General features: G+C 44.2%; 1 protein-coding gene across 2 annotated transcripts in view; it reads right to left on the bottom strand.

Annotated features, from left to right (window-relative positions):
- The window catches only part of DEPTOR (DEP domain containing MTOR interacting protein), a 131,232-nt gene that overhangs the window by 18,513 nt on the left and 88,223 nt on the right, over nucleotides 1–24,496 (bottom strand). For both annotated transcript variants that reach the window (XM_045078079.1, XM_045078078.1), the window contains exons 5-8: nucleotides 24,199–24,384; nucleotides 21,954–22,088; nucleotides 17,110–17,180; nucleotides 15,092–15,196 (exon numbers count right to left, since the gene is read on the bottom strand). In XM_045078079.1, the coding sequence (XP_044934014.1) occupies nucleotides 15,092–15,196; nucleotides 17,110–17,180; nucleotides 21,954–22,088; nucleotides 24,199–24,384 (497 nt within the window). The remainder of the gene's footprint in view (nucleotides 1–15,091; nucleotides 15,197–17,109; nucleotides 17,181–21,953; nucleotides 22,089–24,198; nucleotides 24,385–24,496) is intronic.

The raw sequence follows: 24,496 nt of genomic DNA, 5'->3' as shown, positions 1-24,496 counted from the left end.
TAGTTCTGGTTTTCTCACTTAACCCTGGGTGAGTCAGTTCATTTAGGTGGGATTCACTTTCCTTACTGATAACATGGGAAGGTTAGACTAGGAGATTCTTATCCCGGGATCCACGAATAAATTTTGGATAATCCGTGAACAACATTAAACTGTGTGCAAATGTATCTCTCTCTCTCTCTCTCTCTCTCTCACACACACACACACACACAACTTTGTTTTGTTTTGTTTTGTTTTTCTGGCAAGAGGGTTCATAGCTGTTACTGAACTCTCAAAGAGGCATATGACCCCAAGATAATATTAAGAATCAGCAGAATCTTCTAGCTCTAAGTTTCTGATTATTGATAGAGAAAATAATACCTTCCTTTGTTGTTGGTAATTCAACAGACATTTATACGATGTTGCATTTCAAACACATTTCATCTATAAAGATATTCAATGAAAACCCTGGACAAGAGTCAAGAATAAAATGAGAACCGACAAGCATTAATCACATAACCACAATGGCTTTTGTCCCCTCCCAGAAATCAAACTAGGCTGAAGATGGTATCAGGTCACAAAAGACCCAGAAGTCTTGCACTGGCCTAGAGAGGTCCTGGGGCCAGTCCATCCTCGGGGGTCTGCCAGCTTGGAGGTTCTGCACATCCTGCCCTCTGATTGCACCGTGGGACTGGTGGAAGGAATATGGATTTGCGTGGGGGCTGGAGGACAGATGGGGCAGAAAGTAAAGTCTTAGCTCAGAGAGAGACGTCTCTACAGTATGGACTCAGCCAGAACAAGCACTTGTCAGTGTCAGACAAAACACAGAAGAAAGAAAAACCAGATATTAAAGCCCAGGGTGGAACAAGGTGTCTGGTGATGTTCGGTCCAGGCTTTGCTTAAGGCTCTCTACAAACACGTCATCGGGACCCATACTTGCTATCAGGCGACACCAGGATGCATGCTTCTGGGCTTCTGGCCAGCAGAACACATTCATCCAGAAGCCCAGTTCAATGCTGGGGATCATACTAACATCTTAAAGATCCACAGATTTGGGCTGCTCGGATCTTTGGGACACAGAAAGTTGAGAGAAGGATGTGTTTTTTCTAGTTCCCCAAACTCCGCCCTTTCACTTTTAAACAGCTCAGTGATTTGGATTTCTCATTTTGCAAGAATGCCATCCATCAGTGTCATGGAACTGGAGGACACAGCTGTAGAATAAGAACCAACGCAGAGGGGCCCCAAATACAATATTACGCTTCTGGCCCAGGATCCTCTAAAGCCCTGTGTTATTAAGAGTATTTCTGGCTTCTGTCTTCTCTTGATATAAGCCGTTCCACACATAAACAATAATGATTCCAAAGCATATGAGCTAGACCCAGGCATATCTGAATTCCCATGTAAGTCTTATGCTTTGGCAAAATACTTAAACCTCCAAACCTCATTATTTTCCCCAGCTGTAGAAAGGGAGACAATACTCTGTCCCAGGACAGAGGTGATTGTAAATGAAAGCCCAGAGATAATGCACCTAGCATAGTGCCTAGCATGTAATGTTACTCAACAAATACTGTTTTAAATTATCGTAGGGCTGCTTTCTCTTGTTCTCCACGAAATTTACTGAAAGGGTGGGGCATGTGCTCCCAGATGGAAAATCTATCTTCTTTTGCAAATATGTTCAGTGCTGTCTGCCTCTGTATCTGACTGAAATAATGTATTGTCTAGACATCACCTGACATGCTCAAATTCTTTTAAAAAATAAAAATGAGGATTGATTCTGTACTGGCAAGGTGCTGGGGATTTTCAGATGAATTATCTTGTTGTTGCATATTATATTATACATTGTATATTATATTATACATTGTATATATATATACTATATATACATATTATATTATATAGTACATATTATATTTGTCCATCTACCTAAGACTATAATGATTGGGCCTTGGGAATCAACTTCTAAGGATTTGTTTAATACCTTAGAAATAGTAAGACTTGTATAAATGGAAACCAATTGACTGGGATTTCTAAAAAAAATTCTGAGCACCTGTTAAGGGTCACATGGTGTGGCAAGGGCTAGAATGAAATCCCACTGGCTACCTGCCATATTAACAAGCTTTCTATTCTAGGAAAGCAGACACAGTGTCCGGATCCGAGTTTCCACCATCCCTGGCCACAGAAATCAACTTGTTGACTCAATAAACATTTATTGGAAAGGTAGTAGAAGAATTAGATGTTGTCCCTGCATTTGTAGAGCATGTATCCTAAAGGAGGGTTAGAAAAAGACAAATAGGGGTGCCTGGGTGATTCAGTGGGTTAAAGCCTTTGCCCTCAGCTCAGGTCATGATCTCAGGGTCCTGGGATCGAGCCCCGCATTGGGCTCTCTGCTCAGCAGAGACTCTGCTTCCCTTCCTCTCTCTCTGCCTGCCTCTCTGCCTACTTGCAATCTCTATCTGTCAAATAAATGAATAAAATCTTTTTTTAAAAAATGGGAGAACTCCTTAAGTTCTCCTTTAAGAAAAAGACAAATACTTATCTGTGAAGGAAATAAGCAGGGAAGGAAGAAAGAGAAAAACGAGGGGCTCGGCAGATACCGCAGAATTCAGCCACCCTACTTCGGCCCAACCTCTCTTTCTCTTGCCCTCTAAAAGGTGGAGAATGAAATACTGAAATCCTCAGCACCCCCAGAAATGACCACGCAACACAATTCCAGCCAATGAGATGCGGGTGTGAAAACGCTACGAAGACGTTCCATCCCCACTGAAGAGGAGGAGACCTGTAAGGGGAGGTGTAAAAAATAAGGAGGGATCCCATGACAAGCTGCAAGAAGAGCATCCTAAGAGGAAGGAGTGGCAAGTGCAAAAGGCCCGGGGAGAGAAAGCAATCACTGGTTTGAGGATCTACAAGGTGATGATGGAGGGGAGCAAGGACGAGCGTGGCCAGGAGGTAAGATTTCAAAGATAGGTGGGGGTCGGTTCACGTGGGACTATGTAGGCCATGGTAAGGTTTTTAGATTTCATGCTAAAAGCAACATGGACACAATGAAGGATCTCAAGCAAGAGAGTGGCAGAACTAGATTTCCTTTCATTGCAACATGGGGGACAGATGATAAGGCGACAAGATCACATGTAAGGAGACCAGTTAGGGCCACTGTAGTCCTGGTGACAGATGACAGGGGTTTGGAGTGGGGGGGGAATGAAGACAAGCAGATGCATTCGAGATACATTTTGGAAGTGTCTTGCATTGGAGGAAGAAGAGAAGAACAAGCAGGACTTCTAGGTTTCTGGGCCAAGCAGTTGGGTGGAGGGTCATGATATGGCCTGGGATGGAAGAGGCTGGGGGGTGGGGGAATGAGCAAAACAAAGCGTTCAATCAACTCAACATCCATAATTCCTGCTTCAGTGACCCGACCCTCTGCCAAACGGATGTTTTCCCATCTTGTTCTCCATCATTTTACTTTCTCTCACAGGCTCTCCCTTGAGAACCACAAGCTGTAACTATAAGACCAACAACATTTCATTTCATCTGGCGGAAGAAGAGCAGTGGGTTGAATTAAGAGACTCTGATGCTGAAGGCAACGGGCAGACTCAGCCCCTGACTTCAGAATGCTCCTCCTGGGATTTTGAAAATGAATGAAATGTACAAACCTATAGAAATTTGTATCTGAGGCTCCAAGTCTTGCATGTGGTAATATGCCTACTAAACATAAACATCACTGTGCATAATTAAATATTGGTGTGAATAATTACTATCTCCCTTGTCGCTAGACCGGAAGCTCCATGAGGGCAGGGACCTCGCTGGCTTTACTTACCACTGGATCCCCACAGGGCACCGTAGGCAGTAGGTACTCAGTCAATATTTCTTGAAGGATGTTTGTACAGCTTTTTATGGTCAGTGACAGAAACTACAAGTTGTCCCTGAGTATCCATTGTCTTTTCTCTCTTTATTAATAGAACCTCTGTTTTTTTCCTGGACACATGGCAACTGTGTTAGGGCTGCCATAACAAATACCAAGAACAGGGTGGCTTAAAACAGAAATTCATTGTCTCATGGTTCTGTAGTCTAGAAGTATGAGATTAAGGTATCATCAGCAAAGCCACGCTCTCTCTGATGGCTCCAAGAGAAATCCTTGCTTGCATCTTCTAGCTTCTGCTTGTTGCTGGCAATCACTGGCACTCACTGGCTTATAGATGTACCATCCAGTTCCACGGACATCTCCTCCATGGGTGTCTGCTGTCTGTCTTTCTACTGTGCATATCTGTCTGTATTTCTAATTTTTTTCCTTTTTATAAGGACACCAATCATGGACTAGGGCCCAACCTAATGACTTCGTCATAACTTGATTACTTCTGTCAAAACTCTATTTCCCAAAGGTCACCTTCTTGGGTACTGGAGATTAGAACTTCTCCATGTCTTTTTCTTGGGGGGGAGGTATACAATTCAACCCATAATAGTCACTCAGAATAAACAAAATTTCCCAGATTTCCTTGTATCTAAGTGTGGCCATGTGTGGTCATATTCTGACCAATGGGATGTAAACAGAAGCAGTGTTTCTAAGAAGAATCTTTAAAGGAATAATAGTGCCCTTCTCCTTCCCTTCATCTTTTATGGATGGCTGGAATGCAAACCTCATGGTTCCAGCAGCCATCCTAGACCTTCAAGTGGCCTTGGCAATGGAAACTGAGCAAAGTGAATATACAAAATAGGAATCAGAGACCACAGAGACACATCTCAGCCATGGGCTGACTTCTTCCCAGCTTGTACATGTCAAAGAAATACTAGTCTTAACTAGGACTTTATGTCACTCATAAAATAGTGACACCTAATAGTCGCTGATCTACAGCCCCAAACTGTGAAATCTTCTGTAAGTCACACATCAGTGGAGACCATAAACAGTATTATATTTATCTTCACTCTTCCAGATACTTGGATTGGTCATGGGTAAATTCAGGAGCATGGCTGCAGAAGGAGATGTCCAGCCTTGGTTGGGGTCGTTTTTTATTTCTTCCAGGTATAGGTGAGTCTTAGGGGGCAGGGGTCACTGACTTTACACCTGGAGGCAGTCTTAGGTTTATCTGCCCTTGAGGAATCCTTCAGAAGGTTGACAGGATTTGGCCTCACATAACTATTCAGGTGTGACGCAGAAAAATAGGGTGACCACCTAATCTACTGAGGTCTAAGGGGTGTCAAGGTTTTCACTTCTCAGTACTTGCCCTTCCTCCTGTCCTCAGGGATCCAACACAAAGAAAACTAGCATTAGAGCCCACAGTAGATCGGTGTAAGAATGGCTCAGGATTATACCAAGACATTTCTAAAACTTGACATGTCCTTGTTTTTGTAAAAGATGACTTTTGCAACAGTGAGGATCGTCTCCTATGTCTCATCACATATAAGATGCATTGATCGTAAGATGGAACCCGATTTCCGAGCTGTGCATCGTAGAATCAGGAGTTACTGGCTTTACGTCAAGTCCCAGCCCCACCAATTTCTATATGTCTATCAGTGAGTTTGTTTTGCTTGCTGCAAACCTTGTTTAACATTGAGTTGAAAACAAATGCCCAGCACTGAGCACAGTACCTGGAGACTTGAGCCGTTGGGAACATGGGATGGGCCACAAGATAAGGAATGAAAGGAAGGAGCATGACCAGCCAAGATAAGTCAGATATGGCTCTGGGAGATTCTGAAAGTGGGGGAACTAGAGGTGCTTGTAATAGGCTCACTGGATGAAGCCAGTGAGAAAGGACCTGTGTCCTCCTCAGCATAGCAGCAGCTTTCTAGAAGAGCACAGGAGGAGAAACATTTGGGAAATGAGAGAAGCAGGAAGGATTTGTGGGTCACGAGGCAAAGGGAAATACAGACTGTTAAGGCCAGAGCTCAGAGAACTAGAAGGATCACCAGGCCTGAAGTAATAATCATCAGGCTTATGCTCTAAGCCTGTTCCCATCAGACGCCTCTTAGAGATGCCCGCGTATTCACACTGTGGGGAAGGGGGCAGGACAGCATGCCTCCCTCACCAACCCTGTGAGGAAGACTCCACATCTTTCCTCATTTACAAGATGAGAAAAAGGCCCAGAGAAATGAAATAATTTGCTAAACATCACAGAGACATGAGGCGTGCAGCCAGGAATCTATCTGACTCTAAAAACCTGAACTAATTTCTGGTGACAGAAATCATAACAGTGAGGCATGAGGGAACTTTCTGGAATGCTGGAAATGGTCTTTGTTCTGAAGGTTGTTATACAAGTGCGTACATTTGACAAGGTTTATCAAACTATACACTTAAAAGCTGCATATTTGGTTATATGACCATTACAATTCAATTTAACACAATTTTATAAAGCACCTGAGCTTCCTTCCCTAACTCATGCATTCTCATTAGGTGTGACTTAGCCCCCAAAGGTGAAAAACTGCCCCAAAAGGGAGTGTGAAAAAATCTTCTTCCTCTTTTTATGTACAAATCATATACACGTGTACACACACACGTACACACACACGCATGTGTACATAAACAGGAATACAGTGTATCTGTGTTATCCAAACTTCATGGGAGGGATGACTAGGGGGAAAAATGTCTTAAAAAGTCTCCTTCGGGAAAGATAATAATAAGTAAGTTGAGAAACACTCTACCCTATCTCGTTGCTACCTCTCCTTCCAGAATTCTCTTCACACTATAGTCTAGCCATGGCTTCCATTCTTGTCTTCTGAGGAACCATGATCCTTTTCTGGGTTTCTTCTATATGGAATAAACCCTTTGTGTGTATGTTTGTGTGCATGCATGTGTGTATATAACACACATGTGCACAGAATGCACACACACACACACACACACACACACAACGTGCACAGACACACTCAGGCTTAGTTGACTTCTCTCCCCTCTGTAGACCTCAGCTCAAGCATTTTTCCTGAGGGAAGTGTTCCTGTCATTCTTCCCACCACCCTACCAAGATGAGAAACTCCAGTCCTTTTCTTCATAGTTCTCATCTGCTTATAATTATATATTGAAGAGTGGAATTACTTGATTAATGTCTCTCTTCTCTAGACTGAAAATCCCATGAAGACCTGACATAGCGTCTAGTGTGTGGTAGGTGACTAATACCGACTTAACAAAGAACTGTGCCGAGTTGCCCTGTCTTCTGGAAGGCTGTCAGAGGTGGACGTGAAGACCACCTTCTGTTAAGGAAGGGCACAGAGCAGCTAAGGGTTCTGAGCTGAGGCCCTGAGAAGTGGCCTCTTGTGCAGGCAGGGAACCCCCCCCCCCGCCCCGCAAAGTGGTCTTTTCTTCCCCAACGCTAGTTCACGCCTAATGATGAGCAAAGGGACACTAACCCTACTGCTTTCCATCAACTAAGGGACAAGATGGCTAGACTCATAGCATGCTGCATAAGACATCACCTTTTATTCCCACGCATGAATTTCCTGAACTCAACTGGAAAAGAACTACCTTTAACACAGTTAACAGAAAGCATTTTTTTTTCATCTGTGTTGACCATGATCCCACAATTTGCTACTTGAATGCTCAAATTGTCTTGGCTAAATTAATTAGAAACTTCGGATGGTTTGCCCAACCTGGCCTCTCTTGGTTCAGAAGGAAAAGTCCATGAGAGATCTAGGTTTGTTGCTATGAGGAAGAAAGTCCAAAAAGCAGGATTTTTACTTTTTTTCCTTCCATATAAGAAATAGGAATTTCTGAAAGCGTAAAAAAAGAACACAATGACCATGCTTGCCTTACTCTGAGTCAGATAGCTCTGTTTCTATATAAACATGCAAAGAAACAAACAAAGAGAAAAGAGGCCCCATAAGTCCACATCCATCAATTCATCACAGCAGGAAACACGAGAAGAAGCCAGGAGTCTTGAAATCCCTCCCGACTGTTGGCACGGGTTGCATAAAAACTTGAATACTGTTTCTCACAGGATTTAATTATCCCCACCAGAAAAAAAGAAACTTTCCAGAAAAGAGCAAGGATAGCTTTTGTGCCTTATTTGTAAATACGGCTCAAATTTCTTCACAGTGTGAAGGCTGAATGGTTTACCCTGAAAGAAGGTGATTAAACTAACACGGACAAATATTCTGCCTCTTTCACTTGGGTGACCCAGTAAGATCTAGAGCTGACCCAAGTGAGAGGTTGGTGCCAAGAATAAAAATTATTTATGTGATCTTTAAGCCAGCACAGGTGAACATGTGACTGTCCTCATAATTCATTTGAATTAAATACAAATTCTTCCCACAGGAGATATCAAAGGTCATGCATCCCCGAGTAATTTGCAAGAGTTCAAGGTTTTATTGGGATGTATCATCTATTTAACTCTGCCTCGTGGGTTTTCTTTTTATGAAATAATGCAGTAGGAAACATTAGTAGGGCTTTGGGCAGTGAGACCAGGCTTGAATCTAGTTCTGATGTTCACAGACAGGGTGCCTTGGGGAAAGAGATTCACTGGGTCTCAGTTTCCCCATTCACGACGTCGGAAGAACGCTTCCCTTCCACTTTCAAAAGTTGGAAGAACAATAAAAGAGAGAATGCATATGACATGTGTGGGGACGCAATATAGGTGTTCAATGGGTGAACTTTTCAGCCTTTCTATGGAAGCACAGATTCATTGGATCATTCAAAAATTGTTTCCAGCACTTACTAAATGCTAGGAATTGTGTTAAGTACTGGGAACATAGTAGTTAAGACAGACAAGGTCCCTACATTTATGGAGCTACTAGAGACAGATAATAAACATGTAAGTACTATTATCAGATTCTGATAAATACTATGCCTTAAAAACCTAAGACACAGTAATAATGGTAAAGAGTGACTGGAGGGAGACAGGGAGACTATCCCAGGGTTTTTAACGGAAGCTCCTCTGAAAGACTGACCTTTAATCTGAGACTTTGATGACAATAGCAGAGCCTGTCATCCAGCCTTAGGCAGGAAAACTTGGTACTTGGGAGGGACACCAGCACGGCCAATGGAGTCTTATATAAGCAAAACAGGGTAGGAAGGTAATGTTATTCTCAGCAGGGTCCAGATCATGGACACTGCAGTCCACGGGAAGACATCTGGACCTTATTCTCATTGTATTGGGGAGCCATTAGAGGATTTTAAGTGCCAGAGCCACTTGATTAGATTTATTTGTGGGCAGATGAAGACACAAGCATGATGTATTTGTGAAATGTAAAAATTCTCCCCTGTCTACAGTGGAGAACAGCCACTAGAGAATCATGCAAAATAAAGTTATGATAGACAATGTGGTCCAGAAATGGGTTTTGACTTGATGTGATTAAAAAAAAAAAAAAAAGGATGTCATTCAAGGTTATGATGTGAATCCATGTTTAAGTGATGGCCATTCGACTGTGGCCTGCAGTCTTATGGAAGACACTTTAATTCCTTTCAAAGTAGAAGAAAATAAGGAAGAAATAGAATTATTCCTCCTGGAACCATTTCTTTGTCTAGGATTTTAGTATTCAGATGTTGGTATTAAATGGCCTTAGGTACAGAAAAGGCCTAGTATGGTGCAGGGTCAGGCACACAGAATACACTCCCCCTTTTGCCTTGAAAGAAACCACAGTCTACTGTTCTGGAATTCCTAAAAGGTGAATGAAGAGTTGTCAAAAAGAAAATGTAGCAAACAACCTCTTCTAATTGAAAATGTACTCAATGCTGGGGGAGCCTGGATGGGTTAGCTGGTTAAGCGTCTGCCTTCTGCTCAGGTCATGATCGGGAGTTCTGGGATCAAGCCCCACATCAGGCTCCCTGCACAGTGGGGAGTCTGCTTCTCCCTCTCCCTCTGCCCTTCTGCCTTCTCGTGCACTCTCTGGGTCAAATAAATAAATACAATCTTTTTAAAAAATGTACTGAATGCTGAACGGTTGACTAAGCTTTTGATGATTCCCATATTTCATGCTACACTGTGGAGTTGTAATGCCCAGTGACTTTACAGTTTTCATTTTTTAAGCAAAAGAACCATCAGAAGGAAAACAACTCCAAATGCAAAGATGCTAGATCAAGTGCAAATTTTAATGACTCCTATGGCTGTTTTTTAAGGCACGGGAATGAGGAGAGGAGTCGTATGAGACAGAACATCTTAGAAAAGATGCAACTAATTGTTCTCTCTCTCTCTCTCTCTTTTTTTTTTTTTAAGAGCATCTTGATTCAGACAAAACTAAAAATAAGGTTATAGTCTGGGGCCGCTTGTAACATCATTTCCTTTTAGGTCTCTGGGAACAAACATTTTCCTACAGCATGGAGAGCAAGTCATCAGAAGGGAAGGGGAGAAACCAGACTAAAGACACACTGGACAAACAAGCTTGAGATCATATAGAAGTCGAATAATTGACTGAAACATCTAAAATTCCATTGCATTTACAGCGGAGGTCAGGCTGCAACTTTCCCTGCTCTACACGTTTGTAGGCTCCCGGCCCTGTCTCTCATTCCTTCTCAACTGGGATGCCCCACTTTGCAGTCCAGTTGTCTGACCCAGCCCTGTCTGCCTCAGTCAGCAGTGTAGACGGGGAGGCCTGAGAGCTATGGGGCCACGGGGCTAGGTAGCCCAGACACAAAGATCTCAGATGTCTCTACTCCAATCTAGAATTTCAGCAGACCCTATCATTCTCCTGAAGGATACCTGTTCTCTGAAGATCTTCTAGACAGTCTAGAGAATGTCTATTCTAGATTCTAGAACTCTAGAAGAACTCTATTCTAGAGAAGTAAATTTTAATACAAACATGAAGGTCTCCTCGCAGGATGGATTAAGGATGCCATTTAAACCGGGCAAGGAGCTCTCCTTTGGGTCTGGGAAGGTCTAGAAGCATTAACAGGGGCAAATGGCCCTCAGTTTCTTCAGTCTGGGGTCTGTCCTGTCCATATGCTGGTGGCCCACATCTTAAAACTTTCCGATCCCCACAGAAAGTTGACATAAGAGAGAGAAATGGTACCCATGAGAAACTTAGCTACAAAATGATCTCTGTTTTGGCAAGTCAAGTAGTGAAATTCAGTAGCCGTGGTCACAAAGGCTCCGGCGCAAGGCTCTGTCCACATCAGAAAGCTGGAGAAAACCAGGACCGTGACTTGAGGGGTGAGGCTGGCGTTCCACGGAGACAGTGACCCTGAACACAGAGCGAGGCTCTTTATACTATCCTGGGTCAGCTTCTGCCAGTCAGAGGTGCTAAACGAGGCTTCTGGCCAGAGCTTTGGATCATTCCTACCGCCCAGACCAAGCAGGTCAATCATTACGCAGGTCAGCGGGTAAGCTCCCGTGGGCTGCTGTCCCAACCGCCTACCCTCCCAGGGCTCAGCACCACCAGACACACCACCCTGCAGTTTTCCTGAACAAGGGTAAAGGGCAGCAGCAATGTGACAGGTCAGTGGACACGAGCCTCTGGAACTGGATTATAGGAACGGATTTTTATATGAGTGAAGTTATTCGAGGGCAAGTAAATATGGTAAAATAGGAAATAGTTCAATGTTTTCTTCGAGAAAAATAATGTGCTAAGTAATTAAAATGAATATACACAGTTAAATTCTATCAATGTGGAAGGGCATGGTAGTCTCTGTCTTTTTCATTCAACCAGCAATACAATTCAAAAATATATCTCTATATATTCATCTCAATACACAGTTTGACCAAAAGCAGTTTCTTTGAACATTTTTTTTTTGGTTTTGTTCTTATTTTTGTTTTTAAGAGAGACAGTGAGAGCAGGGGGAGGAGGCAGAGGGAGAGTGAGAGACAGAATCTTAAGCAAGCTCCATGCTCAGCGCAGAGCCCGACGTGGGGCTCAGTCTCAGGACCTGAGCTGAAATTAAGAGTCAGATGCGAAACTGATTGAGCCACCCAGGTGCCCCTCTTTGAACAGTTTTAATGCCATATCTTAACAATCCTAAGATTTCATTTGAGTGTTTCTATTAAATGATAAAACACTGTGTTAGACAATTTAAACAAGTTTTTTTGCCTTCTGGACTTACCAGAATCTTTAATACGCCAACATGCTTTGTGAATTTCTGAAAGGGCATTAAAGTGCACAACAGTTTGAAATAATTTTAATTACAGGGTTCCCTGGGCAGCTCAGTCAGGTAAGTGTCCAACTCGATTTCAGCTCAGGTCATGATCTCGGGGTTGAGAGATGGAACCTTTGCACTGGGCATCGAGTCTGCTTAAGATTCTCTCTCTCCCCCTCTGCCTCCCCACTCCCCACAGCTTGTGGGCATGTATGCACACCCTCTCTCTCTTTTAATTAATTAATTAACTAATTAATTTTGATCACAGAACCTCAGGTCAGTATATTTTGCTGGACCAGAGAGCTGTATAATACAACTTTGGAAATGCTGCTCTAATAAATCCTGCATTGTTCTAGAAACATATGAAAACCATTGTACACCCCTGGAGAAACTGAGACTATAAACCATATGAAATAGTAGCTTATGATGTTGGAAAAAAACCTATCAGGTTACCCACTTATCAGGGTATATACACTAAGGACTTAATGAATGGACCGATCGACAATGCCTAGAACAGTAATTCATGTTAATCAATAAAGACAGACTACAATCAATTACATGGCCAAGCACAACAAGGTCTTCGACTGCAGCGTACGTCCATCACTTTCCCCAAAGCAAACATGCTTTAGGTCAAAGCCCTATGTGAGTGAGCACATGCTTAACACTGAAGCATTCTGCCAAAAATAATTTCTACTAGGTGCTTTACTATGGAAATAAAATATAAAACTCTTCCCCCGGCCAAGAGTCCCATTAGAAAATGACAAATTCAGCCTCGGCACAGATACAAATGCTCGCCCTTTCTGCTCCCGGCCAACTTCCCTGCTCTGAGTTTCTTTGGTGCTGTGCCCGCTGCGGATGGAGGAGGGAGGAAGGGCCTGTCACACAGACGGACTTGGCCAACAAGGCTTCTGCAACTCAGCCAGAGCACAGCACCTGGTGAGCCCAGGCTTCCCTGCGTGAATGACGGTGTTCCGATCAGGGCATAGAGTCAACCCCTAATCCTACAGCACTGATTACCCAGACCAGCAGTAATCGGTGGTCTGTGTACCCTTGAGCTGGTCTCTGCTGCCCCGATTTCTTTTCCAGTGGGCACATCGGTGGAGGGTAAGTGTTGGACATCAGAGCTGTGAAGACCCAAGCCATGCCTATCACTTGACTGGTTTACTGGTCCAGGAAAAGGACTGACCATGGGAGACGATGAGAGTGCTGAAGAAATGAGCAGAGATCTGTAGCTTTCAAGCCTTCTGCATCCTCCCACAGGCCCAGATAATCAAGACATAAATATCCTCTGAGAAATATTTTACAGATGACAGAAGAAAACTGCGATAGGTAAAGGTGTTTTCTGTTTTTTTTTTTTTTTTTTTAAAGATTTTATTTATTTGAGAGAGAGTGAGAAGGAGGATGAGGGACAGGGAGAGAGAATCTGAAGCTGACACCGCACTGACTATAGAGCCTGACGCGGGGTTTGATCCCACAACCACAAGATCATGACCTGAGCTGAAACCAAGGGTCAGGTGCTTAACTGACCTAGCCATCCAGGCAGCCCAGGTAAAGGTGTTTTGAAATAGAAAACCAATGCTCTCAGCAACTTCTTATATGATATTTCTGTGTAAATAAAAACAATGTGCCAGATGGTGACTACCCTTACCCAGGTGAGCCCCGAGTCATCTATAGAATTGTCAAATCAGGATGCTGTCCAGCTGGAACTAATGTAACATTGTACTTAATTATACTCCCATTTAAAAAGCTTAAAGAAACCAACACACACACACACACACACACACACACACACATATCCTTACATATAGATGTATGTGTGTATATGTATATACATAATATAAGAAGTCGGAAGATAGAAGTTAAACGTGTACAGGACTATGCTTTACTGTATGTCAATCACACCCCAATAAAGCTGTTTAAAGTTAATGTAGGGGGGCCTGGGTGGCTCAGTAGGTTAAAGCCTCTGGCTTCAGCTTGGGCCATGATCCCAGGGTCCTGGGATCGAGCCCTGCATTGGGCTCTCTGCTCAGCAGGGAGCCTGCTTCCCCCGCCCCACCCCCCGCCTGCCTCTCTGACTACTTGTGATCTCTGTCTGTCAAATAAAGAAATAAAATCTTAAAAAAAAAAGTTAATGTAAATAGTGGTTACATCTGAGTTATGAAAGATTACAAGCAATTATCATTTTCTTCTGCTGGCATTCTCTACATTTTCTTTTGTTGTATTTTCTAGACTTTCTTGACTTTATATGTATTATTTTAGTACCATAAAATATCGAAAGTTATTTTCAAAAATCTTCCACAATTCATTCAATTTGTTTGATGTTTGTGTCATTCTCTGCACCTTATAAAGAGTTTCCACATATTTAACAGCAGAAGGAAATATATTATTTGAGAAAGGATAAAACGGGTTCTGAGGTAGTTATAGGACTTGTTCAATGTCAAAGATCTAGAAATTAGCAGAACCAAAATGCGAATCCCAGATCTCCTCTTCCAAATCCCATGACTTCTGTTTTCTTCTTCTCACTGCTTGCTGCCTCCCATGGTCTAAGCATGTTCCACTGACTGCATAAATGCCCCCAAAGTTCTATACGAAGTATAGAACCAAAGCAGTAGAGTTATCATATAAGACTTGAGCAAAAAGTGGGGCATTTGGGTGGCTCAGTCAGTTAAGCATCTGCCTTCAGCTCAGGTCATGATCCCAGAGTCCTGGGATCGAGCCCTGCACTGGGATCCTTGCTCAGTGGGGAGCCTGCTTCTCCCTCTCCCTCTCCCTGCCTCTCCCCCTGCTTATACTCTCCCTCTCTGGGTCAAATAAATAAATAAAAGTCTTAAAAAAAAAAAGACTTGATCAAAAAAAGCTACTATTTTTTGTTCAAACTCAGTACTGGTGGAGGGGAGAGATGAGACCAACCAAGCAAAGGCCGGAAACCAATGAGGCCCCATCAGAGTGACAGGAAACCTTTTCCTCCTGGTGGCCACATCATACACTCTTGGCTTCACTTCAACCCTCTTCAGAAAGGGTAAAGGAAACTTGACCAAAATGGGACCAAACCACTCAGGGAGGGAACGTACAGATGGAAACAAACAACGAAACGAGGCTAGAGGTGTTCAGACATTGCCCACTTGGAGGTACCTTCATTCCCGCTGCTGCTGCTGGGCCACTGGGGTCCACGGCCTGGATGTGGCATGGCTTACTTCCTCGTACCACAAAGCCCCAACCCACGGCGTCACCGACAATCTGGAGAGGAAAACCACAATGAGTAATCGGCAGATGGTCTCTAGCAATTTGTCTGTCCTTCCAAGAGAAAGAAAACCAGCCCAGGATTAAGGTGCACGTCCTGACATCTCTCTCCTCTGTTCTATCTGAACCTTGTGGGAGAATACGACAGTTTGCTTCTTCCCAAACACAGGCATATCAATGTAGAAAGGGTGGGAGGGTCAAGAAAATACCTTTTTGGCAGAAAGAAGCTTCCGCTGTGAGTTGTACTCATCAGTACGTAACCAGCAGATCGCCTCTTTCTTGGGCTGCTATGCAATTTAATATCAGACTCCAATGGAAAATTTAGAAGATCGTGAAAACATGGTTGAAATTTCTCTCTAGACCCAAGTTCTGTTCCAAATTTATTCTTTTTCCCCTGGATCCAATGATACTTTCCTGGTGATCTTGTTATATCCGTGAAGTCCAAAGGAACAGTTTAAATTACCAACGGTGCGGAATATGAGGAGTTTCAGCTTTTTTGAAACACAACTTTGTCTACCAAGAAAAGTAAGTGAATAAGTACTTAAAGTTTACAATTTACAAGGAGGGGCTGTTCCAAAAGTGTTCGAAACTAGAGGGTGCCTTTTCCTATAGAATCATTACACTTGACAGTTACATTCCCTGGACAGCTCCCAGACATGTCTCTAATACATACCCCAACTAAAATGCAGAAGACACACGTTCACAATTACTAGCAATGAGGGCATTTACATTTAAAACAAAGAGAAATACTTACAAATATAATCAACTGTTTCTCGTATGCTTGAGAATGATGCAAGGCAGGAAAGCAAGTGCAATTTTGGTGAACATTCTCAAAAAAAAGTTTAGACCTTCCATTGGCTTTAGGTTTTGCTGGTTACTAGTTCCTTATACCTAATTCACTTCCAAAATATAGTTTATCTTTTACAGACATATTTCCAATGCATTTTTTTCATATTGATGGGTTAGGACTGACCCCATCTTTATTTCAACTCCTCGGTGCCCAGAATGTGAGGCAGGCCTTGACAAATATTCGAGAAAGAGAGAGAGAGTGCAAGCAGAAGCAGGAGCAGGGGGAGAGGCAGAGGGAGAGAGAAAGGGAGAAGCAGACTCTCTGCTGAGCAGGGAGCCTGATGCGGGGCTCGATTCCAGGCGCGTGGGATCATGAGCTGAGCTGAAGGCAGACTCTTAACCAACTGAGCCATCCAGGTGCCCCCCAAAGTTAGAAGACTGAAGGAAGAGTAGAAGTGCCTTCAAGGGCACGTTCATGTGGTTTTGTGCAGAGACTGAGAGAAAGAGGCAGGGAATGGAGAGAGCGTGAGGTTCTGTCAAGCAAAGCGCTTTGATTCTGTTTAAACAAACCCAGTGGGGCTGGTAGTTCTAGAAGGAAGCCTGGAGGACCTCCAAGAAGGGGCCAGTGGCCAGGAGGGGCTCACAGGTACGCAGTGCTCCAAAATCCAGGGCTTGTATAACTCAAGACATGCTCAGCATTGTCAAAAGCACCATTACTTGTGGTAGAACAGATTATCCCATAGTTTTCTTTTCTCCCCTAAAGACTCCTGTAATGTCTTAAATGAATTTTGGGATTAAATGTAACACAGAAGGAATTATTGGCATTATTTGCAATGCCATTTGCCTTAAAGTCTGTAATTATATCAGACTAAGTATATAGTGGAAACCTTTTCTTAAGGGCACATCAAAAAGAGTTTAAAATGCTGTATTAATCATAATTTATGTCAAGTCCTAATGCATTTTAGTGCCCAAGGGTCAAGAAAATCTATTCTCATAATAATGCCAAAACAAAAGGGAAATTAGAAGGTTTTCAATTCTGTCCCTAAGCTACACACTGATTCACTGACACATTGACAGGGCACAGAGAGAAAGCATGAGAAAAACCCAAATGAGAAGCCTACCGTGAATGTCTTCCTTGCGTACGGAGCCCCAGGAGTCAGGAGTTCCTCCGAAGTTACAGGTCTCTTCAACACTGTAAGACAGACACAAGGTCAAGGTGAAAACCCTTCTGCTCGCTTGTTCATTCATGTAGCGGATCTTTACTGAATGCCTCGTATGTGACCGTCCACAAACAAGCATGGCAAGGATCCCCACTTCACAGTGTACCTTTCTAGCCAAACAGAGACAGAAAACATGAGCAGGACAATTAACCCTAAGCCCAACTTAGAGACTTCTGGAAAGAAGAAATGGCACAGGCGTGCGTTGATATTTTTCTATCAAGAAAAAGTTTCCTAGTGCTCACGCTTCTTTCTTTTGAATCCTGACAGGTATTCAACAGGACAAGGTTAAGAGAGAGACTTGACTCCAGCAGTCCCATAGCCATGTTTCAAGAGCTACCCCCCACAACATACGGCACACATCTCATCTCGCTCATGGAAGCTTTAGTTATTTCCTGATCAATACCCTGGACTACATGGACACGCTCACTGCCTCTTGCCCTGAGGAATGATGCTAGAGGAATGTTAAGCATATTCAGCGTGTGCTAGGCTCTATGCTAGGTGCTCCAAATATATTATCTCATTTAGTCATCACAAAAGCTATCTAGCTAGGTTCCACATTATCCCTATTTTATTAGTGAGACACCAGAGGTTTAGAAAAGTTAAATAGCTTTGTCCAGGATCTCAGCCCTCAGGGGTAGCAGAATCAAGATTCAAACTTGGGCACTGGATACCAAGGCCCAGCAGCCACTGCGACATGGGTCCTCCCATGCTCTCTTTCTCCATGAGCAGAAGGATGGGCTCAGAAACTCCAAAAGGCAGTGGTGAGTTGTCCTCCTAAGACGTCTGTTCTTATCAGCTCGCCACTGTTGCCCAGGAAGATGGCAAAGCCAGCAGCCAATCCCTGACTTGCAGGCGGCCAAAAATTCTGCCAATACCCTAGTCCCTCCTTATCTGTGGGGGACACATTCCAAGACCCCCAGTGGGTGCTGGAAGGCACGGATAGGACTGAGCCCTAGAGATACTACATTTTTTCCTCTGTGTATGTATTCATGATCAAGTTTATTGTAGAAATGAGTCACAGTAAGAGATTAACACCAACCCTAACAATAAAAGAAAACAATTAGAACAATACGCTGTAATGAATGTCTCCATCCATCCTGGGCTCACTAAGAACTTGAGGGGGGCTGCTCTGGACATCCAGAGAAGCCAGCAAATGGGGACCCAGGGAGCTTCCTTACCTAGTTAGACAGAGATCATGACCTTGGGTATCCCAAAGACACATGAGGGGCCAAGGCCAAGCCCCTAACCTGGCAAAGTGCCAGCCTTCAGTTCCCTTGGCTGGCAGCATTCAGAGGTCAGGGGCCAGTCCTGGAACAAGGGTACAGCAGAAAAAGATAAGGCAGCACAGGGCAAGACCTCAATGAACCACCAGGAAGCATGGCCCTAACAGACCCTCTCTCTGTCAAAGGCCATGAAGTGCTTCTCGTTGAGAGGACAGGTGGCTGAGATGACTGGTTGCTTTTATAAAGCTCATAAAAGAGAACATGAATTTACATTCTCCCCAAAAGAGGAAGCAGGTCGAGTATCAAAGAAAAGAACCTCTCAGATGAACAGGAGATAAGAGAAGAGGTCCACGGTTGAGAACTCAGACTTTTAAATTTCCTATCAGACAAGTCCCCCCGCCTCCTCCCCAAAACCACTTCTGGGTGTATGAATTTGGATACAGAAAGCACACTGTACTGTAATATTTATTATTACTGTAATAGTACCATGATGTTACTATATTATTACTGTAATATTACTGTCCACTTCTTTAATATACATAATCTTTCTTTTTACTGAGCTATAATTGACATCTAAAACTATATTAGTCTCAGGTTACAGCAGGTTCAATATATGTATATATTTTTGGCAAACCATCACCACAATAAGTCCAGTTAACACCTATGAACTCACCTAGTTACAACCTTTTGTTTTCTTGTGATAACCTTTAAGATTTATTTTCTTAGCAACTCTGAAATGGACAATACAGTAGTACGAACTATAGGGGTCATGCTGTATATCACACCCCGGGACATACTTATTTTCTAATGGGAAATTTGTATTGTTTGCGCATCTTCACCCGCTCCTCTGGCAATGACCAATCTGTTCCCTGGATCTGTGAGTTTGGGTGGTTTTTGTTTTTTTCCCATTTTCATTCCATATATAAGTGAGACCACATATTTGTCATGTCGCATAAGGCTCTCAAAATCTACCCAGGTGGTTGCAAATGGAAGGATTTCCTTTTTTATTGTTTTTTAATGACTGAACGATATGCAGTTGTGTCATATCCCTCGTCTTCTTCATCCATTCGTCTAGCCATCGACCCTTGGGTCGTTTCTGTGTCTTGGCTTTTTGTAAATAAGGCTGTGATGAACGTGGACATGTGGATAACCTTTCAAGCTTCCATTTCCTACCTTTGGATAAATACCCAGCAGCAGACTTACTGGATTATATGATGGTTCTGCTAGTTTCCTGAGGACCCCTCGTACTACTTCCCATGGTGGCTGCACCCATTGGCCTTCCCACCAACAGCGCACGAGGGTGCGCTTTTCTCCACATCCTTGCCAACACTTGTTATTTCTTGTCTTTTTGACAACAGCCATTCTAACAGGTGTGAGATCACAGCTCGTCGTGGTTTTAAATCACACTATACTGTGATATTTGACCACCATACTAAGAAAATAAAATAAATTAAAATATTTTAATACACTTGCCCTTTCTTCTGTTGAAAACTATAGAAATCTTGAAGCCCGTGGAATTATCCTTTAGCTTTCTCTTTTTGTGTCCTTTGGAAGTTATTTGCTCATTACAAGAACACCAATCACGGGATTATCTGGTAGCGCCTTTTTTTTTTTTTTTTTTTTTTTTTTTTTTTGGCTGGCTTAGGGTATTTATACACAGTACTAAAAAAAAAAATACATCCAGATGTAAATATAATGATTAATTTGAAATGCCTTACTGTGAAACCCTGCTTATCTGCTTGAGAAAAAAAAAAATCACACATGAGCTCACTGCACCCTGGGAACCCTCCCAAGAGTGAGGGAGAAGCTTGTCAGAATATGGGTAAGACGTAGGATTTATGAAGCACAGTTAAGACAATTGAGACAACCACAATGGAGACCCAAAAAAGGCAACCTGACCTTTCTTTATTGCCTCCTTATCAGCATACTTTCCCTTTGAGCCAAGGGGGGAAGAGAAAGGAAACAGGGCAAACCCACCCAGGAAAGGTGGATGTGTAGTTCATTTAAGTAATTAACACTTCGCTCTGACTCTACCATTGTATGCAAATGCAAGCAAGAAAAAAAAATGGCTTTAGCCTTGCTAACCCTTTTCTGAAATTGAAGTCTACTGCTTCTAACTCTAGGTTACACCTGTCAGATTTCGATCTAGGCTTCAAAAAGCCTATTTCTAAGAATACGGTTCTCCTTTTCTCCTTCTACCTTATCAGCAGTGCTTGTTCATTGGAAAACACATGGGGGCTCAATGATTTTCTAGCCAGAGTCAGTGTGGAAGCCAGTTTCTTCATTCATTATGATTTTACTCTTCCAGCTAACCCTCCAGAAGGAAGCAAAAAAAGGTTAGATTAGGTAAAATACCCATTTGCCTAGATAACATCCTTACATAACAGTTTCTCCTAAAGCCCTTTGATCAATATCTATTTGTCCTTATTAACATGTATATTCTCTCCCCCCCTCCAACCAGAGAGATGATGGGTTCACTGAGGGAAGGGGTCATGATCTTTCGTCTTTATATCTCCAAATGTGGTGATGAGAGAACAACATGAGCCAAAGGAACAAAGGTCCTTCCCTAAAGGTGATATACTGGACAGGGCGTGAAAAAAAGGGTGTTGAGGGTGTTTTCAAGGCAGTGATTATTGGCACGATGGACCACGCAATCTAACCCTGGCAGAGCGGTGGGTAAGGGGCAGTGAGAAGCCTCCTGTATCTGGGAGTTACAGGAATCTGTGGGCTGAAGAACCAACAGGGTCTGGGTCGCCTGGGTGGCTCAGTGGGTTAAAGCCTCTGCCTTCAGCCCAGGTCATGATCTCAGGGTCCTGGGATCGAGCCCCGCATCTCCGTCAAATAAATAAATAAAATCTTTAAAAAAAAAAAGAACTGACGAGGTCAAGGAAGAAATGTTTTTAAGCACGAGCTCATCACCCATCTTTGTGCCTACCTAGACTTTTCTTTCTGGAATGTAAAGGCCATGGAGTTCGATGAGTAGGATCAGAAATGCAAGGCACCAGGAGTCATTTTCAGAGAGCACAGGATTTGCACAGATCTGTGCCTCTTCTTTGGGGGCTGCTGGGACTCAAAAGATCTTTGCATCTGCTCAAACCCTCTTAGGAGTGTGGGGCTTCTCCCAGATGCCCGGACTGTGGATATCTTCCACTGTCTTCCCAACCGCCTCTGAAAAGAGCTGCCTTGCCCAAATTCCTGCCCTCCTCCCCAAGGGCAGCTGACATCGAATGAATGCTCAAAAATGAGGGTTGACAGGCCTGGCCATGTCACCCCAAGCTGGGACAACTCTGAAGGGCCACCCAGACTCCAGAACTCCCCCTGCAGTCAGGGGGCTGCCTGACCCTCCCTCTGCCCAAACCTCCACGTTTCCCTTCCGTTCGAGGGGATGCTGGCACCAGATTCCCACTCAGGAGTCTCCCCCAACCCCAGCTGAGAATCTGCTGCCCCAGAGGGACCCCGCCTGCACACCCGCCCCCGCGCCCCAGTCACCGCCAGAAACGGGGCTGCCTTTCGGCCACTCACCGGACTTGGGGTTGCAGAGCACCGGGGGGCTGCCGCTCAGGGTGGGGCTGCTGCTGAAGTAGCCGCTGCTGCCGCAGCTGCTCATGCTACTCCTCCGCACGGCAGACACGATCTTGATCTCCTTGCTGGGGCTGACTGTGCGGGCGGGAAACACGGCGGGTCACGGGGGAGCTCGCCTCCCCTCCCCCGCGCTTGGCCAGGCCAGCAGGTCAGGAAAGGGCACCCTGGCCTTGGAGTCAGAAAAGCAAGAATTTGGGCACCTGGGGGGGGTAGGGGGTTCCGTCGGTTAAGCGGGGGCCTTCGGCTCGGGTTCTGATCCTGGGCGCTGGGATCGTGTCCCGCCTTGGGCTCCCTGCTCAGAGGGGAGCCTGCTTCTCCCTCTGTCCCTGCCCCCTGCTTGTGAGCTCGCTCTCTCTCAAATAAATAAATAATCTAAAAAAGGAAACAAAGAGAGAGAGAGAGAGAGAGAGAGGAAGAAAGAAAGAAAGGCGGGCAAGAATTTCAACTGCAGCCTGCCACTCCTTTCAGTTCTTGGAGCCTCTACTTGCCCAGCTGTGAAGTGGGAATAATGCGAACCCACGGGATCGGTAGGAAGAGTGGATTATGTGACGAATGGGAATGTACTCAGGCGCATAAAATGTTGTTTCAAGAATGACCGAGCCTGTGCTGAGCAGTCCTGGAAGGATGTAAATTACCTCCCGGCTTGACACTTCTCGGAGTCACAGTAATAATAAAGCCTCCTGATTTAATATGAAGTCACTAATCACCCAGAGCCATGGAAGAGGGAGATTAAAACACAAGACCATGTATTCAGCTCTGAAAGTGTATGTGGGGCAGCAGTCGGGTCTGGTCCTCTTTGCCACAGAGTGTGTGGCTCTCAGCAAGGGAGAGGAGAGAGGAGGGTGTACGGTCAAGTGACAGAAGCCGCGGAGAGTCCCCGCTTAGTGCCTGGAACGTGGGAAACAAACAAATGCTGGCTTTTGTGGTGACCACGTCCCCTCTGTCCTCCTTTTCATCACTGTCACTTTCAGGTTCTATCGGGACCACAAGACACAGGCAGAGCTTAGTGCTAGAAGAGAATGGCAAGAGTCACTGTGCATTGGCAGAAGGCTGCAGCCCGAAGGGGACACACGGCTGGGGTGTCTGAGCACAGACGGGGCCCCGGAGCGGCTGCGAGTCCTCACTTTCCCTGCGGGGCTCTTGCTTCCTTCTTCCTGCCGCCCTAGTTCTGTCTGCAGGATGAGGGGGGTTGGGGCAGAAGCACTGGCGTTAAGACAGAACTGGCGTGAGATCCAGCTCTGTCCACCCTTTTCTAGCTCTGTAACCTTGGGTAAACCCCTCCACTGCTCCATGCCTCAGTTTCTCCACCCACAAAATGGGAATAAGAAAAGTCCTTCCTCTGAGGGTATAGAGAGAATTAAAGAGGAAAACTACGCAAGCAAGCTTAGCTCAGTGCCAGGAGGCACAGGAAGGTGTCAATATGGCTGCAAGAGTTCTCACTGCCTCCTGCCGTAAGTAACCAAGACACACATTTTCACTGTGCCCTGAGTTTCAGGCAAAGCCCAGATCGTGCAAACCTTAGACCAACCAGTTTCTCGGGTTAATCCATACCAAATTTTCAGAGGGGTTGAAGATAGCCATTTAAGCATTCCTGCTTCTTCCGAAGAAGGGCACCTCAAGTTAACCTTTTCCAGGTGAGCGGGGTTATCTTTGCGGACCTCTGTCAGTGTCATTTCTGGCAGGGGTCACTGTAAATATGGGGCTGTGTGACCTTCCATGTGATGTCCTCGGCTTTATGAGCTCCTCTGCTTGCTTTTCACAATTTGTCTTTGTTCTGGGTCACCCCTTCATGCCAGGTTGACAATCAGTAGTCTTTTAGTTGAATATGCCCTCACAAGTCCTATTCACCATTAAAACATAGAGCTTGTCAGTGCTCTGATTTAGAAAACTGGATCATTAATGATATGCAAGAATTGTTTACAAATGAAAAGTAAATAAGGTAGCGTGAGGGTTTAAGAAAATCTCTATCACGAAAAAACATAATTTGATATAACTATGTTTTCATGACATCTAAATGGACTGCCCAGGAACAATATGGTCATGCTGGGTTCCCCCACCCCGCCCCATACTTTTTGGTTATGAATAAATAAAAAGGTGCTGGAGAACAGCCTTTCACAAAGGTGAGGCATCACTAGTTCTCAAAAGACAAACGCACGTGATCACATACACAATGAAACTGACATACCGGACATAAAACTGGTAGATTTCCGATTGTCATGGCTCTGCTTCCTCAGGCAGAAGGGGCTGTCATGAGTTTCCTGAGACGAGGGCGATTTTTCATTGAGCAGCTCCATCAGTCTGCGTCTCCGCCGGAAGTTCATTCTGAACTGGTAGAGAAGGTTGCTGTCCACGAATGGGTGCTTGTTGGACACTGGGAAGGAGACACAACAGACAGGCATGTCTCGTGTCCTGGCCACAGAGCACCGCAGCTAGGAGACTCTCTCCAGCAGGGGCAAAAGTCTTTGGAAAGAGTGTAGTTCTCC

The sequence above is a fragment of the Mustela putorius genome, unplaced genomic scaffold, assembly GCF_011764305.1.
Source record: "Mustela putorius furo isolate JIRA1106 unplaced genomic scaffold, ASM1176430v1.1 tig00000228_pilon_pilon_pilon, whole genome shotgun sequence".
NCBI classification, from domain to species: Eukaryota; Metazoa; Chordata; class Mammalia; order Carnivora; family Mustelidae; genus Mustela; species Mustela putorius.
This window is presented reverse-complemented; position numbering and strand designations above follow the sequence as displayed.